General features: G+C 38.6%; 1 protein-coding gene across 2 annotated transcripts in view; it reads left to right on the top strand.

Annotated features, from left to right (window-relative positions):
• EIPR1 (EARP complex and GARP complex interacting protein 1) overlaps nucleotides 1–16,059 on the top strand; it is a 68,704-nt gene that overhangs the window by 26,260 nt on the left and 26,385 nt on the right. Inside the window, exons 4-5 of one of the 2 annotated variants that reach the window (XM_081940603.1) lie at nucleotides 3,208–3,364; nucleotides 13,901–14,000. In XM_081940603.1, coding sequence (XP_081796729.1) covers nucleotides 3,208–3,364; nucleotides 13,901–14,000 — 257 coding nt within the window. The remainder of the gene's footprint in view (nucleotides 1–3,207; nucleotides 3,365–13,900; nucleotides 14,001–16,059) is intronic. The other variant, XM_081940604.1, reaches the window with a different exon arrangement.

The following is a 16,059-nucleotide window of genomic DNA, read 5'->3' on the forward strand; positions in this document are numbered from 1 at the left end:
GTTCTGGGTAGTTACTGATACAGGGTAGTTGTTTTCTGTGAGGCAGCCAGCTACTCAAACATTGAATTATTAGATGTTGTCTGAATCATCTCATCATCATCTTGGATAAGTGAGGGTCTGTTGTAGCAAAGGAATGGGCAGATGGGAGGACAGTATAGAGCAGGAGTGTCAAACCCGCGTTGTCACATGACATATTTTCCCCTTCGCTAAAACGGGGGTGGGCGTGGCCAGCATGTGACGCATCTGGCCCATGGGCTACGAGTTTGATACCCCTGGTATAGAATTATGGAAGACAAGGGATCCACAGGAACCTTCTTTATTTTTCCTCCTCCAGAAACATATTGTGACCTAACATTGTCTTTATTTTTTGGGTACAAATTCTTGAGCATCACTTTAAGGAGTCTGCTTGGTACTGTTGTTATTTATATTTATATGCCAGGTAGGAATCTATTCATGTTTGGCTCTTCATTAATTTGGCCTTTTCCTCCTCCCCTCCTCTCCTTTCTCTACTCCCCTCCTCTCCTCTCTCTTCCCCTCCTCTCCTCTCCTCACCTCCTTTCCCCTCCCCTCCCCGTCCCCTCTTCTCTCTTCCCCTTTGATTAATCAATCAATGGTGAATAACTTAAATTATATCAGTGCTAACCAGTTAGGAGCATAAATATGAACAGGGCAGCTGCCTCTTGCAAGAGTGAGAAGTTCCACAGGTCTTCAAGGGTAGCTCCAGGTAGTGTGCATTGCAGAGGTCCAGTCCTAAGGTTATTAGGGAATGGGTCACTGAAGCTAGAATAGACTAAAGTTATAGCTGAAGCTGGATATAGGCCAGCTACACACAGACACAGACACAGACACACACTCTCCTGTATTTTGGGTGTAAAGATGAGAACCTATCACAGCCTCTCACAAGTAAAGGAGGACTGTTTGCTAGACTCTAAGTTTGCAAGGTGTGAAACCTGATACCTTCCTACTCAACAGATTGTCTCCTGCTTGTAAATATATACAATCTTGATATAATTAGCAGTCATTGTACTATGAAAGTGAGAGATCTGTCTAGCCAGTCTCCAATTAATTTTCTTTAGCGGGGCATTCTTCCATAACCAGAAACCCAAGTTAGCCTTTCTTCTAATTACAATAGATAGGAAGGTCTTTGTTCAGATCTCTTGTGTTGTGCTAAGTCTTAATCCTCAGATATTCACCAGTACCACAAGTAGAGTATAAATCTCTTCTTAGAAGGGCAAGAATCATTCTGGTTACTCAAATCTACTTGCAAATCTTACTACTAACTTTATAATTAATATCTTTTGAGATAATATCTCAAAAGCAGAGCTATTGTTCAGAGATATTGACAATGTTCTCCCTGGGACATATCAGGCAAGAAGGAGCGAGCGAGAGGATGGAGATGGAGAAGGAAAGGAAAGGAAAGGAAAGGAAGAAAAGTGTGTGAGAGAGAAAGACAAGGAAAGTGAGACTAAGGAAGAAAGGTGAGTGATTGAGAGAAAAGAAAAGTGAGACAGGAAAGGAAGAAAGAAAAGAGAGAGAAAGAAAGAAAAGAAAGAAAGAAAGAAAGAAAGAAAGAAAGAAAGAAAGAAAGAAAGAAAGAGCAAGCAAGCTATTAGGAGCCTCTTACCACTTTTTCCCCCAGAAACCTCATAATGACAGAAGTATATAAAGAGCATTTCAGGGAATAGCTTGTCTTCTGCTAAACTGCCATGTCTTCTGCTAAGGCTAAGTGATGGTTTCTCTCATGTCTCCCCCCCACCCCCTTAAATAGGCAAGTCATCCATTCCAGTCATTTTTTGTAAATGTATTGACTTCAGGCTCCCTAAATTTCAAATCTTCCTCAGCTGAAAAAGTGCTCAGAATGTAAAATGTGTTTCTACCATACACTGCTGGATACCATGGACCAGGTTTCATTCTTGAGTTAAATAATATAGGAAAGCTACTATGAAAAAAAAAGGCATTAATTTTGCTTCAGTGTGTAAATAAATCGAGCTGCATTAATGATTTTTAGACATTTAGCTATATTTATATTTAGAGCATAAGAATGATGTATGTTTTCTATCCCCTTCTCCACTTTTCTCCATGCCTTTATTTCCTATCTTGTAGAGAACCATGACTTGACTGCCATCTGACTCCCCCCCCCCCTAAATTCTTTTAATTAAAAGAACACAATGGAAATCTTCCAGAAGGGTAACCATATTGAAATGCCAGCTTCCAGCATTGACATTTCAAGTAATATCTCTGGGGGCCACGTATTCTTCAGGGCATTCGGAAAAAAACAAAAAAGAACCCACCCACCCCAAATAGTGTGTTCCTGCAGCTCAGTGATTTTTTTTGGAAGAGTGCCCAGAAAAATAAAAGTAAAAATTATGTAGGTTATTAAGAAACCTGGGGGGGGGGGGGAGAAATGGGGTGCAGCAATTTGTGAAGAGGAGCCTCACCTATCTACCCTCTGATAAGTGATATTTTATGACTAGCCATAAGTTAACAATAGCCTTGAGTTTGGAAAGCTCAGGAGGCTTCCATCTAGGATTTTTATTTATTTTTTAATCCGGAAGGAATTGAAATGGAGGGGGGGAGGGGGAGAGAGGAGGAGAGCAGAATATAAAAGTACCGAGCTAAAAATCTAGCTCTCTGCAGAAGACATGGTTCAGAAGCTAGCCATGCAAATTAAAGATGACCCAGGAAAGCCAGAGATGGAGACCTTAAAATTATGCTTGTGTTATTAAGCAGAAAAATGGTAATCTCAGCAAATCGCTGTACTCTCCCGCATTAATTGAAATAGCCGTACAGAAAGCAGCGTTGGGGAAAGTCCTTCCAGTGACTTGTATCGCCTGCTGTCACCTCGGCTATTTATGCAGCTTGCTGGCTTTGTAGACTATTGGGTTTCTCTCTCTCTCTCTCTCTCTCTCTCTCTCTCTCTCTCTCTCTCTCTCTCTCTCTCTCTCTCTCCCCCCCTCCCTCCCTCCCTCCCTCCCTCCCTCCCTCCCTCTCCTATGTGCTCTATTGTTAGAATGAAGTTCAGTAAGATTCTTTAAATGTTTTTACATGGCTGATGAAGTGCCTTGCTTATGATTGCAAAAATTCTAGGGCTCTCTCTCTTTCTCTCTCTCTCTCTCTCTCTCTCTCTCTCTCTCTCTCTCTCTTCCAGAAACCCCCTCCCCTGCCTCCCCCTACTGTGATCTGTTGACATTATCCTCTGTTCCTTAGCTTCAGACAGTAAAGTCATGACATGTGCGGCTGTTTGGAGGATGCCGAAGGAATTGGAATCAGGCAATCATGAATCCCCTGATGATTCATCAAGCAATGCTCAAATCCTGGAGCTACTCTGTCACCTTGACAACACAGCCCATGGCAATATGGCCGGGTAGGACTCTGCATATTTTATACTCCCAAGGAAAAAAAAGAATGAAGGGCAGACAGTTTCTATTAAATCTGAACTTTGTACATTGAAATATACATGCCTTACGTTATGGTTTCTGTATTATTATCTTAGACAGGATCGGGAATTAAAAGCAATAGTCCTTCAAATATTTAATATGCTGTTTTTAACTGTTTTGGGATAACTCACTAATTCTACAATACTGTGTATTTCAAGGTACATATTTTGTGTTACACACAACTAATATAATAGTTCAGTAGCTGGATGGAATTTCACTTAGAAAAGTCTGAATCCGTGTTGCTTCCCCTCACTTGCGCTACCTTCTCCATCTCCACTGTTGGATAACTGGTGTTCCTTGAAATTCTTCCTTTATTTTATGCTGTACTTTGTAACAAAATAAGGAAATAGTTTTCTATCAATGATTCATAGTGATGTATAGCTGATGCTTATCAAGTAAGGCTTTTCCTATTTGTCTTCTGTTGTTATCTAGTGAAATGGCTCTTCTTTGTGCTGCTTGTATACCCATAAAGATAAAGGTAAAGGTTCCCCTCGCACATATGTGCTAGTCATTCCTGACTAGGGGGCAGTGCTCATCTCCGTTTCAAAGCTGAAGAGCCAGTGCTGTCCAAAGATGTCTCTGTGGTCATATGGCTGGCATGACTAAACGCCAAAGGCGCACAGAACTGTTACCTTCCCACCAAAGCGGTCCCTATTTTTCTACGTGCATTTTTTACGTGCTTTCAAACTGCTAGATTGGCAGAAGCTGAGACAAGTAACGGGAGCTCACTCTGTTACACGGCACTAGGGATTCGAACCACCAAACTGTCAATCTTTCTGATCAACAAGCTCAAATCTTAGTCACATACCCATACAGAAAGGGAAATCATGAGGGGTTCCATATACTGGAGATGCCTTAATTTCAGTCTCTCTATATGTTCTGATCATCCAGTTGAGCAGTTGAATCCTAGATACGGATGGAAATATTTTACCTAACATAATATCCGTTTCTCCATTTGATTTAGCTAGGCTCAATATTATTTAAATTCTTTACTACATATTGATTGATCTCTGTTCCTGCATTTTAAGAGAAAAATGTTTCCAGAGAATGCAGTGATTATTGAAATAGATGAAACAAGATGGTTTGATTCACTTATAAGTTCAATCATTTAAACTTGTATCTGTACAAAAATGTGTACTTTACATTTCAATAATTTCAGCAGGAGTTTCATGTACCCCAAACACATAGGTCCAAATCCAGGTTTTTTTGGATGCCCATTTTCTGGGTCATGACACTCTATGCTTGGGATATTTTTGTCAGCTTCTTGGATGTTGTACATTTTATGAAATAAAGTTGTTCTGCATTACAACTCTCGACTTCCTGCTGAATAATCTCGTAATCTTGGTTCTTCTCCTTGTGTTGGCCAAATAATTGGTCCTGTGTACCTAATGTTGACTGTACCCTGGTTTGTTTCTTTGTTTGTTTTCTATCTGGGGCTTTCTGCTAATCTCTCAGATCATGGGAAGCCTGTGTTAGCATATTTAGCTGCTGGTAGCCACTCTCTGCCTCTCTCTGCCATGGGTCTCTTTGGAAATCACCCACTGAAGTAGCCTCAAGGGTCAATCCTTCCAGTCGGATTCTTCAGTGGGTCTCTACTGCAGCAGCCTTTTGATGAGCTACACATTCCCTACAAGGATATTGTGCAAGGTCTTTTCAGTGGCCTCACCTAATAATATCAAGACTCTTCCTGGGTCTCACCTGCTGAACTGCTTCTGGCTTTCCTTCATGCTCCGTCTTTTGATAAGTTCTTCTGCCACTGGACTGCCCTAGTTCTGCTGCTTCATCTCCACTTAGGTTACTCTGGTCTTCCCACTGCTTTATCAGTACCTGCTGCAGCTGCTATAGCTTCAGAAAGGCTTTAGCTGGCCAATCTTTCCCTTCTGGTCTTAGCTGCTTGGCTTCTAGCACTGCAGCTCAAAGAAAACCCCTTTCTGGCTCTCTTGATAAGAAACTTCCATGTGTCACTCCAGCCAGCTCCAAACTCCAAGAAATGCTCCCCAGACCCCCTCTCACATCTCTCAGCTGCCATATCCCTCCTTCACACAGCTGGGCTATAAATTCTTGCTTTTATCTACATAGCTCCATCAGTGTACTAATTTAAAAGCAACAGGGAAGAGAGAGGCTGCAAGGCATTTCTTTCCGCTGCTGAGCCAGACCTTGCCTTTGACGGACAAGTACAGCAAGCATGCCATGTCAAAACTGGAATTATTTACTAGTTCAGATCCTAATAGGTACATGTCCCTACTGCACAGGTAGGCTACAATTATATGTAGGTGTGTGTGTGTGTCTGTGTGTAAGGGTACGCAAAGTCAGACACACAATTTTATAAGGTTTGAGCATTTATATTCAAATAAACCAAATGCTTTGAGAATAAAAAAAAGAGTCATTATATTGACAGGTTGGAAACAACGTTTAACAATAGGCAATTAAATAATATGCATTTTTTTATATAAAAGGAACCTGAAAAGCAAATGACATTCCACTTTGGAAAATGTTGGCCCTGGAAGTATTTTCAATGCATTCCTTAAGGTATTGTGGCAGAGGAGGCAGCACTCAAAGATCCTTTAAAATTTGAGGTGCTGATGAGAATCTTCAGGATATTACGCTTGTATTTATTATAAGAGCCATGGTGGTACACTGGTTAGAATGCAGTATTTTAGACCAACTCTGCATTCCACTGCCAAGAATTTGATCCTGGCTGGCTCAAGGTTGACTCAGCCTTCCATCCTTCTGAGGTGGGTAAAATGAGAACCCAGATTGTTGGGGCAATATGCTGACTCTGTAAACCGCTTAGAGAGGACTGTAAAGCACTGTGAAGCAGTATATAAGTCTAAGTGATATTGCTATTGTTTATTATACCTATAGGTCCCTGGGTGGCTTACTAGGTAAAGACATGCATTTAGAATTAATACCAAAGCATCTCTGAGTCTAGGAGTGTTTTTCAGCACTAAATTTCAGCCCTCTGTCTTTCTACTTTTGAGTTTATGCATAAATTATCTGTATTAAAAGATCTTGAGTAACTTGTGTTCAGGGATTATGAATAGAAAAAAAAATATTGCCTGTTCTAATGTTCTCTTACTCCATCATTTTTTGTGTTAAGTAATCCAACAAGATTTGGTTAGTAATCCATTGAAGAATAATGGTTATATTCTACCCATCTTAACTGTTAGCAGTAAAGTGGCATGTCACCGTTTGTTTGTCTGTCTGTTTATTTAATTAACTTAAAACTCTAGAATTGGGAGAAGCAGCTATTTCTTTCCTGATTAATTCATAAGCAGATATAGGAGTTCTGGCTTCCTTGCCTGCATCATAACAACCAGGTCCTGCCAGTTATTTTGAGAACTCTTAAAGGAAAGAAGGAGTTCCTCATAACGATATCCATAACTCTGGTTAAATGACATTTAATGCCATACAGTACTTTTGCTAAGTGTGTAACCAAAACTGCGAAAGAGGTCACTGATAGAAGGCTCAGGAAAATCCATGGCTCAGTGAAGTACAAAATAACTTTAGAAATAAGTATTTTCAGGAGTCGTGACAGGGGAACAGAGGGTGAGTGGATACCAAAGGAAATAGAAGAGGTATTTTTGGGGAGGCCGGGAAAGCATAAAGCAGTTGGCTGTGACTCTTAACAGGAGCATTTCACACTGTCGCCCCTATTTATAATTGCATAATATTGGACTTTTTTTCAAACAAATTGAATGATTTGGACCTAAAATCCTGGATGGTACAGTGTTTATAATAAAACTCTTGTGGAAGGAATTGGCATATCATATTTTGAGATATGTTTGGGGAGGGGGTTGGTCAATTGAGGAAACCTTGAATTCAGACTAATACAAAGTTTTAAAACATATTTTCTAATAACAATTTGGCAAACCAGGTAGATATAAAATTTAACTGGATCATGTATAACTCTGAAATCAGTTTAGAATAAATCTGGGTTCCATCATGGGGTTGCCGTTCAGCACCCTGAAGAAATTAAGAAACATCCTATGAGCTCTTACTAATTTTCTTCTCTCCCAGCGTTGTGATTGCATTTTGAAGATTTTATTTTGACTTGGTGAATGCGCTTGTCAGCAGGCATGATTTGACTCAAGGATGCAACTCAGCTATAAGACAGCTAATCAAATGGTCTGGTAGCTTTGTGAATGGGGCCTATATTTGAGCTAATTATAAGAGTTGTAAACACAAACAAAGCTAATGCTTTGTCACTAGAGTAGTTGTGTTTGAACATTGCCAGTTCTCTGCCTGACAGAAACATCCTAGTTTGTTTGCTGTATTTTTCTCTGACAACCCATCTGCAGTTTTTAGTTCTTTCAATATGGCTGGCATCTTCTGGTTGTTTAACTTGAGTCTAAAACATTTCATGCCCTCTAGTGGTAGTGAGGGCTAGCAATCTATTAGGATGCCATGTTTGAAAAAAATATTTTATCTTCAGACTTGTATAAGTTGTTGGTCTTGGATTAATTTAAAATCATTATCCTTGTATTTCTTTCTTTCTCCCATTCTTCGTTTTATTTTCTACTAGGCCTCTTCCTTTCTTTTGAAGTGAATGCTTCCTTCATTCATTTCCATCTTTTTTTTATCTTTTGGTTTCCTCCCCTCTCTTGTCCCTATTTTATAGACTTTAAAAAAACTCCCTGCTGATCTGATGTCCAAAATAAAGCAGTTGCATGGTATATTTCTGTGAACATGGGGGAAACAAGCAGTCTTGGTGAATCTCTTGCTTTCAAACTTCATGCCACAGTCAAGTAGAAATCCATTTTACCTCATTAGAGACAGGAGGAGGAGGAGGAGAAGAATATCCTGCATTGATAGGGCTGGGCCAGAACCTCAATTCAGAAGAACTTCAAGAGAAACACAAAGGCTGTGGATTATATATTTTATCTGGGCATATAGTTTTTTCCCCCCAAAGTGCTAAAAAACTATTGTGGGCAGACCTGGTCATTCAGAGCTATACATTCATCAAACGCTGTCTTAGAAATTCAAGTCTTTAACATTGAAGGCTGAAAATTAAGATTCTCTGATGTTATTAGATTATTTGGATTCCTGTTAAGCAGAAAAAACTCAGCTATGCTTCCAGTGTTTCATTTTTCTATAAGTGTCCATAGGGGCATATAATTCTAAAATATTTTTCGAACAATTTGCTCTAGTTTTACTAACAAGTAAGATCCACTATGGTTTATACTGGTATTTAGATAATTTATCCAAATACACACCCTCACCCACTTTTTAAAATTACACACGCATAAACAGAAATACATGCCCCTCTAACTAGATAGCTAGCCAGCCAGCCAAAATGCTGTTTACATCTTAAATGATAAGAATTTACATACCAGCTTTTACTAGTGTCAGAACTAAGGACAAAGTTAAACTAGCATGCATTTATAAATGAATCATGTGCTAAGTAAATGGATAAGTAAAATGGGGAGGATTCATGCTATTTACCTATCTTTTCTATAAACACAAATGTACAGATGGATTGATATGTTTCTAATGTACAATGTATTCTGAATAAAGAAGTCACTTTCCCAATGACTTCACATATTGCATTAAACTACACATTGCTTGACCATAGTCTATTGAAAAAGCTGTAAATAGACTCTTATAAATTTATTCTTTCAAATATTGCTTTTCTTTCAGAATAATGGAGCTCGATCCAAAATTGAAAAGACCATAAGCTTTTTCTCTTTTACTTTTTCATGCCATTTCCTTGCCGTTCAGACTCATGTAAAAAGAAAATGAGACTCATGTAAAAAGAAAATCCAAAATGGCATTGAGAATGTGGAAGCTCCTCACTGTAACTTTTTTCCACAGTATTTGTGGAAAAGCCACATATTTTAAAATATTAATCACAATATTTAGTAAATCTAAAAGTTTTGGAAATCCTCATTTTAAGATCAAGGAACTCAGTGAAAATTACAATAAAATTCTCAGGCGATCCTTTAGAAGTTGCTACCAGCCTACCATCTGCATCTCCAGCCAAGGCCAACTGGAACTGCTGGGATCCATAAATCAATATCTGGCAAGCCTGAGAGCCCTCCTCTGATGTGATGTAAACAAACCATAGAATAAATAACCTGGCGAGAGAGTCCCCGTCCTTGTAAACAAAATTCTAGCTTGCCATGCAGCACAACATTGTATATATTACCAGAATTTCAGTTTTTTTCTGTAATGCTTTCATATAAGAGCACTGGAGCTGCAATGCAAGGGAGTTGTTCTTTGCCTTAAAAATACAGTTTTTAAGAACGATTCAATAAAATAAGTTATCAGGAAAAGAAATTATAATTTTGCAAGAACAGATTGAGCACCCTCAGATCTTTCTAATCAGGTGTGTTGCTTGAATTATATTGATTTTATCATTTAGTATTCTCTATCAAATTTGAAGCACGGTGCCCTGAAAACTCCATGAACATTTTAAAATTGGAATTGTTTTCATTTTTTAAAAACTTTAAAAGTAGTGCCCATTTATCCTAATGGGAATAAAAGTCAGTAGAATTTTCCTTGTAAAATGCCTTTGGAAAATGCTTTCTAACATTAAATGGAAAATAGAGAAAAATCCACGGTAGTTGGCTTTAATTTGCAAATAATAATTGGCGGAACTTTTTGTTTAGATGTTCCCAGATGTCCCCAGATTTTTATTTTTCTTTCACTCCAGTGATGAGTTCAGATCAGAATTATGACTTCAATTCGAAACAAAAATATTTCTCTTCCCTTCATCCAACCTGATATTCTGTGTTTCTTCTTTCATCAAAACTTGTTAAACAGCTAACAAATGCTAATATAGCAATGCTTAAAAGTTTGTGTACCCTTCTGAATGTTTAATATTTCTGCATAAGGTAAAGGTTCCCCTCGCACATATGTGCTAGTCGTTTCCGACTCTAGGGGGCGGTGTTCATCTCTGTTTCAAAGCCACAGAGCCAGCGCTGTTTGAAGACAACTCTGTAGTCATGTGCTGGCATGACTAAACGCCAAAGGCACACGGAACATTACCTTCCCACCAAAGGTGGTTCCTATTTTTCTACTTGCATTTTTGTATGCTTTCAAACTTGTCCCAGCTTCAGGACAAGTAATGGGAGCTCAGTCTGTTACGTGGCACTAGGGATTCAAACCGCAGAACTGCCAACCTTTCTGATCGACAAGCTCAGCGTCTTAGCCACTGAGCCACCGCATCCCCATTGCATAAATGTGGCCAAAAATGTCCTCTGTTCTCCACACAATTCCTCAAACTATATAAAAAGAAACCTCTTAAACAAAAACATTATATTTGTTCATTTATTTATTGAGAAAAATGATTCAAATCTACATATTTTTGTATGGGAAAAGTATTTGAATTTCTAAGGTTCTCGGTTCATTTGAAGGAGAAATTAGAGTCAGGTGTTTCAATGAATGGGATGATAATCAGATCTGAATGCGAGATGTCCTGCTTCATTTCACAAACTGAATTCTGGATATTCGCAATCAAAGTCTGATCTTCACAATGAAGATATGTGGAAGGATTTCATGCTAGAACATAGATTTCTCAAGACCTCTGAAAACAATTGTTGGTGCTGGAAAAGGTTACAAAACTTCTTCCAAAGGGTTTGGACTCCTCTACTGTAAGGCAGATCAGGTACAAATGGAAGCCGCTCAATACCATTTTTATCCTCCCCAGGAATGGTAGACCAACCAAGATCACATCAAGAGCAAGGTGTGTAATACTTGGAGAATTCTCAAAGAGCCCCAGAATAATGTCTAAGGAACTAACATCTCTCTTGTATCGACAAATGTCAGTATTCGTGACACTAGGTGAACACTGAACAAAAATGGTATACTTGTTAGGGTTTTGGAAAAAGAACATTGCAGTCTGTCGGTTTGCAAAAAACTACATGGATAAGCCAGAAGGTTATTCGAAGACTGTTTTATGGACAGATGAAATAGACGTTTTTTGACTTGAATGAAAAGCGTTGTGTTCGGTGAAAGTCAGACAGTGCTTTCTAGAATGAGAATGTTATGCCATCTGTGAAACATGGTGGCGGGAGTATCATAGTTTGAGCCTGCTTTGCGACCTCTGGACTAGGATGGCTTGTTATTTTTAATGGAATTATGAATTCTGAATGGTACCAGCAAATTCTGCAGGAAAATATCAGGGCATTTATTCACAAACTGAAGCTCTAGAGAAAATGTGTTATGCAATACATCAGTGACCCAAAATAGACATGTAATAGGACTAAAGAATGGTTGAAACTAAAGAAAGTTAACATTTTGGAATGGCCAAAGTCTTAACCTTAATCCTGTAGAAATGTTGTGAAAGGACATGGACCAGACAGTTCCCGCAAGGAAGCTTACCAGCAACCTTGAGTTAAAGCTGAGAAACAAGCTAAAATTCAGCCAAACTGACATTCAGAACTGATCAATTATCAGAAACATTTAATCACAATTCTTGCTGCGGGGGGGGGGAGGGGAGGGGGGACACCAGTTACTGAAAGCAAAGCCCCAAAGCTACTTTTGCCAGACAAAATATTTAGCTTTGAATTGTTTTCCTCATTAAATAAATAAATAACTCTGATAACTAATATGTTTCATTGGGTGTGTCAAGATTGAACTGCTTTACTTCTTTCAAACTTTAATGCTTTTCAACTTACCCATGAACTAGAGGGAGGGAAGGGGGAAATGGAATGTAGAGAGTGCATGCAGAGATCGTGAGAGCTTGGAAGCCATCAAGGTCACCTCTGCAGGTGCTGAAGAAAAAGATGGACTGTTCCCATAACAAAGAAACATTTCATAATTGGACAATTATGTGTGGGGAGAAGGAGAAGTTATTGTTTAACTGGGCAAACATTTGTGCAGGAAAACTAGAGCTGATTTTATCTCCTCAGTACCAACATGGTATATCCAATAACATTTTACTTTTGGGAATTCAGTTCTCCCAAGAATGTTTCCATGATTTGGGTTTGCTAATTGGACTGTTGACAGGGTTCTGTTTAGCAATAGCAATAGCACTTAGACTTATATACCGCTTCACAGTGCTTCACAGCCCTCTCTAAGTGGTTTACAGAGTCAGCATATTGCCCCCAACAATCTGGGTCCTCATTTTACCCACCTTGGAAGGATGGAAGGCTGAATCAACCTTGAGCTGGTCAGGATCAAACTCCTGGTGGTGGACAGAGTTTGCCTACAGTACTGCATTCTACCGACTATGGCACCATGGCTCTTTATCTAGTTTTACGGTTTGTGTAACAGATCATGTTTTAGGTCATTGTTATGCAGAAATATTAAAACACTAAAAAGGGTTCACAATTTTTAAAGTGTCTTTCCAAATGAGGATTCTCTGAACTCTTGTTTTCCTTAGAATTAAGGATGACCCTTTAAAACAGATGTTTTGTTTACTTCAATCAGGAAGCATCTACTGAGACCTTGGGGCCACTTATAGGTCTCATTAACCTTGAATATGTCTCCCATCACTCCTTCAAGACTTTCATTAAATTGGAATGCAATGTAAATTAAATCCAATTTAGTTTTTAAGTTAGCTCCATCTAAATCCAATTAAATCAAAGCAAGTCTTTATTACGGTCATAGACCAGCATAGCTCCATCTATCTTTTCACTTATAATCCCCAGCCTACCATTCAAATATGACTTTTTGCCTAGAAGAAAATCCAGAAAAATCTGATCTAAATGGGCAGGGATTGCTTCCCCTTCCTGTTTTCCTAATTTGGGTATTGTTCCTTTGCTTACCTCACAGAGCGTTTTTCAAGAGACGCCAGTGTTAAGAATTTTGAATATAAATCAGAACTGTGATAATCCAGTGTCTAACAATAGTCTCTTGACTGAACACTAGATACTATTAATGAATATGGCTATGAATTTTCTCCCAATGATACCTAAACAATGGACCTCTATCATCAAGAGCTTTTCTCCTTCTCACCATTTGATGATTTGACACAGAGGGAAATCAATTTCATTCAGTAGTTCAAGTCTTAACTTAGTAGGAGATATTAGATATAATATATAATTAGATATAAGATATTAAGAATAAAAATAAACTTTCAGATCACCACCTTTTTTTTTTGGCAAAGCCACAGGGGTTAGAATGAGTCAGGTCTTCTTTTTGTACTGAGTGAATTTAGGCTGTCCCAAATCTATTGCATAAATTTATTGCTATGACATTAAAATGGAGTGAGGTGGAAAATCGTATAAGTTATTACCTTTAGTTATGTGGAACGTAAGTGTAATTTAAAGGTGTTCGTTTCAGGTTCAATTTGGCGATAGCATAAATAAATAAATATTTTTAAAAGAACCTTTAAAAAATTTCTCAACTTTATTTTGCTAACTTAAAATGTGATGGCATGTGCACGTTCTTGCTGTAGAGAATAATAACAAAAGAAGAGGATTACCTATTGTCTTCTTAAATTAAAGGGGTGCCAGAAGTAACACGGGAATATTTTGAACTTCTCTGAGTTACATTGCTTCATTTTGTGCCTATAGGGTTGCATGGGAACCAATGGGAGATGGGAAAAAGCTGATTTCTCTGGCAGATAATCACCTCCTTCTATGGGATTTGCAAGAAAGTTCAACCAAGGCTGTGGTAAGGAGTGTATTCCAATATTTGACGTATTTGCCTACCTGAATATGTTTGCTATTTAAATAGATTGCTAACATTTTTAGACATTATAAGCATTGCCGTGTGTTAGTTCAGGTCTATCAGAAGAGTGATAAATAGTTTCAAGAATTGTGAGAATCTGTTTTTATTGTTGAAAAACTGCATCTTGTTCCTAACAGCTGTGGAATCATCATAGATGCAAAGATTTTCCTTGTGAGTGGAAGCCTGTGTGCCCACCTTCTACCCTGCTTGTTGGTTATCCAGAAAGCTTTCTTGGCTCTTTTCTACTGGTTGCCAGTGTTACAAGAGCTTCTTCCATCAATTGCTCCCTCTCTCCCTTGCCAACTGTTGGCCAATTCCCCTTCTAGAGTAAAATCTGCTTGCATGCAGTGATCAACATTCTTGTCTGATTGAAGTGTCAGGATGTTATAGACATACTTGCGCTTCCTGTCCTTCCTCTCCATCCCTCGGGCTCCTTTGCCTTGCCTTGGCTTATGGTTCTTAGAATGTTAATTAGGCTTTTGCTGTCCCGAGCAGATTCTTTTGCTCATAATCTCAAAGTTACCATATTTCTCCTTAATTCCAATCTGTATCAAATATCAGTATTACCTTTGGGATGTTCTCCAGTCTGTCATAACTCATAGCGCTTAATGGAAAAAGGATTTTTTTGCTGAACCTCAAGCTCTTTGGCTTTGGCATGTACTCCGCTTGGATTCAGTAACAGGAATTGATCACTGGCACATTTCTTTCATTAGCTGTGCAGTTCCTCCAAATTAAAAGATTCAAATTAACTCGTTGTTCATTTCATTTACAGTTGCCTGGACAATCTCTCTGTCAGTGAAGGCTCTCTGTGTGTTATGCATTAAATGGGGGGGGGGGGGAAAGAAAAGGGAAAAAAAAAGATTTGCGCCAGCTTTGGTGCCCTGGAACGCTGACTTCTGTGCTTAACTGATTATGCAAATTAAGATTATTTCCATACATTCGGCCCTTGTGCATAATTGATGGTTTGCTAATTATGAAGATGGATAATAAATCCTGTAGATGTGCTTTCTATGTTTTGAGATTCTGTCATGCTCCTCCTGTCTCCAGGTATGAAGCATCACCCAAAGGTTGTTCACTGACACAGGCACAAACATTTTTAAAGGAAATTACAAAACTGTGACTGATGTGCAGGATGTGGAATAATAATTTGGATCCTAACATCCATGACCAAGATCCCCTCACACAATGAACTTTTGTGTTTCCACTGTGTTTCGTCACAAATCTTTCATGGAGGTTAAGGATTCTTTATAGCAATTTGGGCTTTGCAGCAACAAGGAATGATGAAATGAGCAAAAGTGAAGAGGAAGAGGAAATCATTGAAAATTATATTTCTTTCCTTGGGTGAAATAAAGAGATTCCTGATTCTATCCAGCAGTGTTCAGTCCAACACCAAATTTGGGGGTTTCAATGGAATGTCACTGTTCTTTATACATGCTGGGCATTACAACCTGAATATTTAAACTTCAGTCACCTCAGGATTTTGATTTTCAAAATACGTGGATTGAATTTTGAATTGAATTTTTGCTTCATAGTATATGTAAGTTGTTAGGATCCACTGAGCAGTATTGTACCAGATCAACTTTTGTTCTCTACGATCATAGATTTTTGTGTCTTGCAGAAGCTGGAGAACATCTTCCCTTCCTATAGCTCTCATGTTACGGTCATACTTCTATCTTCTTTCTTTATGGGTATAAAATCCAATGTAGGTTTGAATATGGTGATACAGATGGGGAGATAGAAGAGCGCAGAGATTAGGAAATAGTTTTTATTTAAAGTGCCACAGTATTATTTCTGAAGGCATTATGGTTTGTGGTTAATGAACTATTTGGGCTTACTTATTAACATTCATCCCTGTATTCCATCCCTTACAAAAATGTTAAGAGCTCCTTATTTCCATAATTTCCTTGATTCATTCCTGCTATAATCCCACCACAAATAGCTCGAGTAACCTTGGCCAATGGAAAGTTGCTCATTCCTGTCTCCCACTCCTGTATTGCAGGCA

Source organism: Natrix helvetica (genome assembly GCF_964273705.1).
Source record: "Natrix helvetica genome assembly, chromosome: 2".
In the NCBI taxonomy this organism is placed as follows: domain Eukaryota; kingdom Metazoa; phylum Chordata; class Lepidosauria; order Squamata; family Natricidae; genus Natrix; species Natrix helvetica.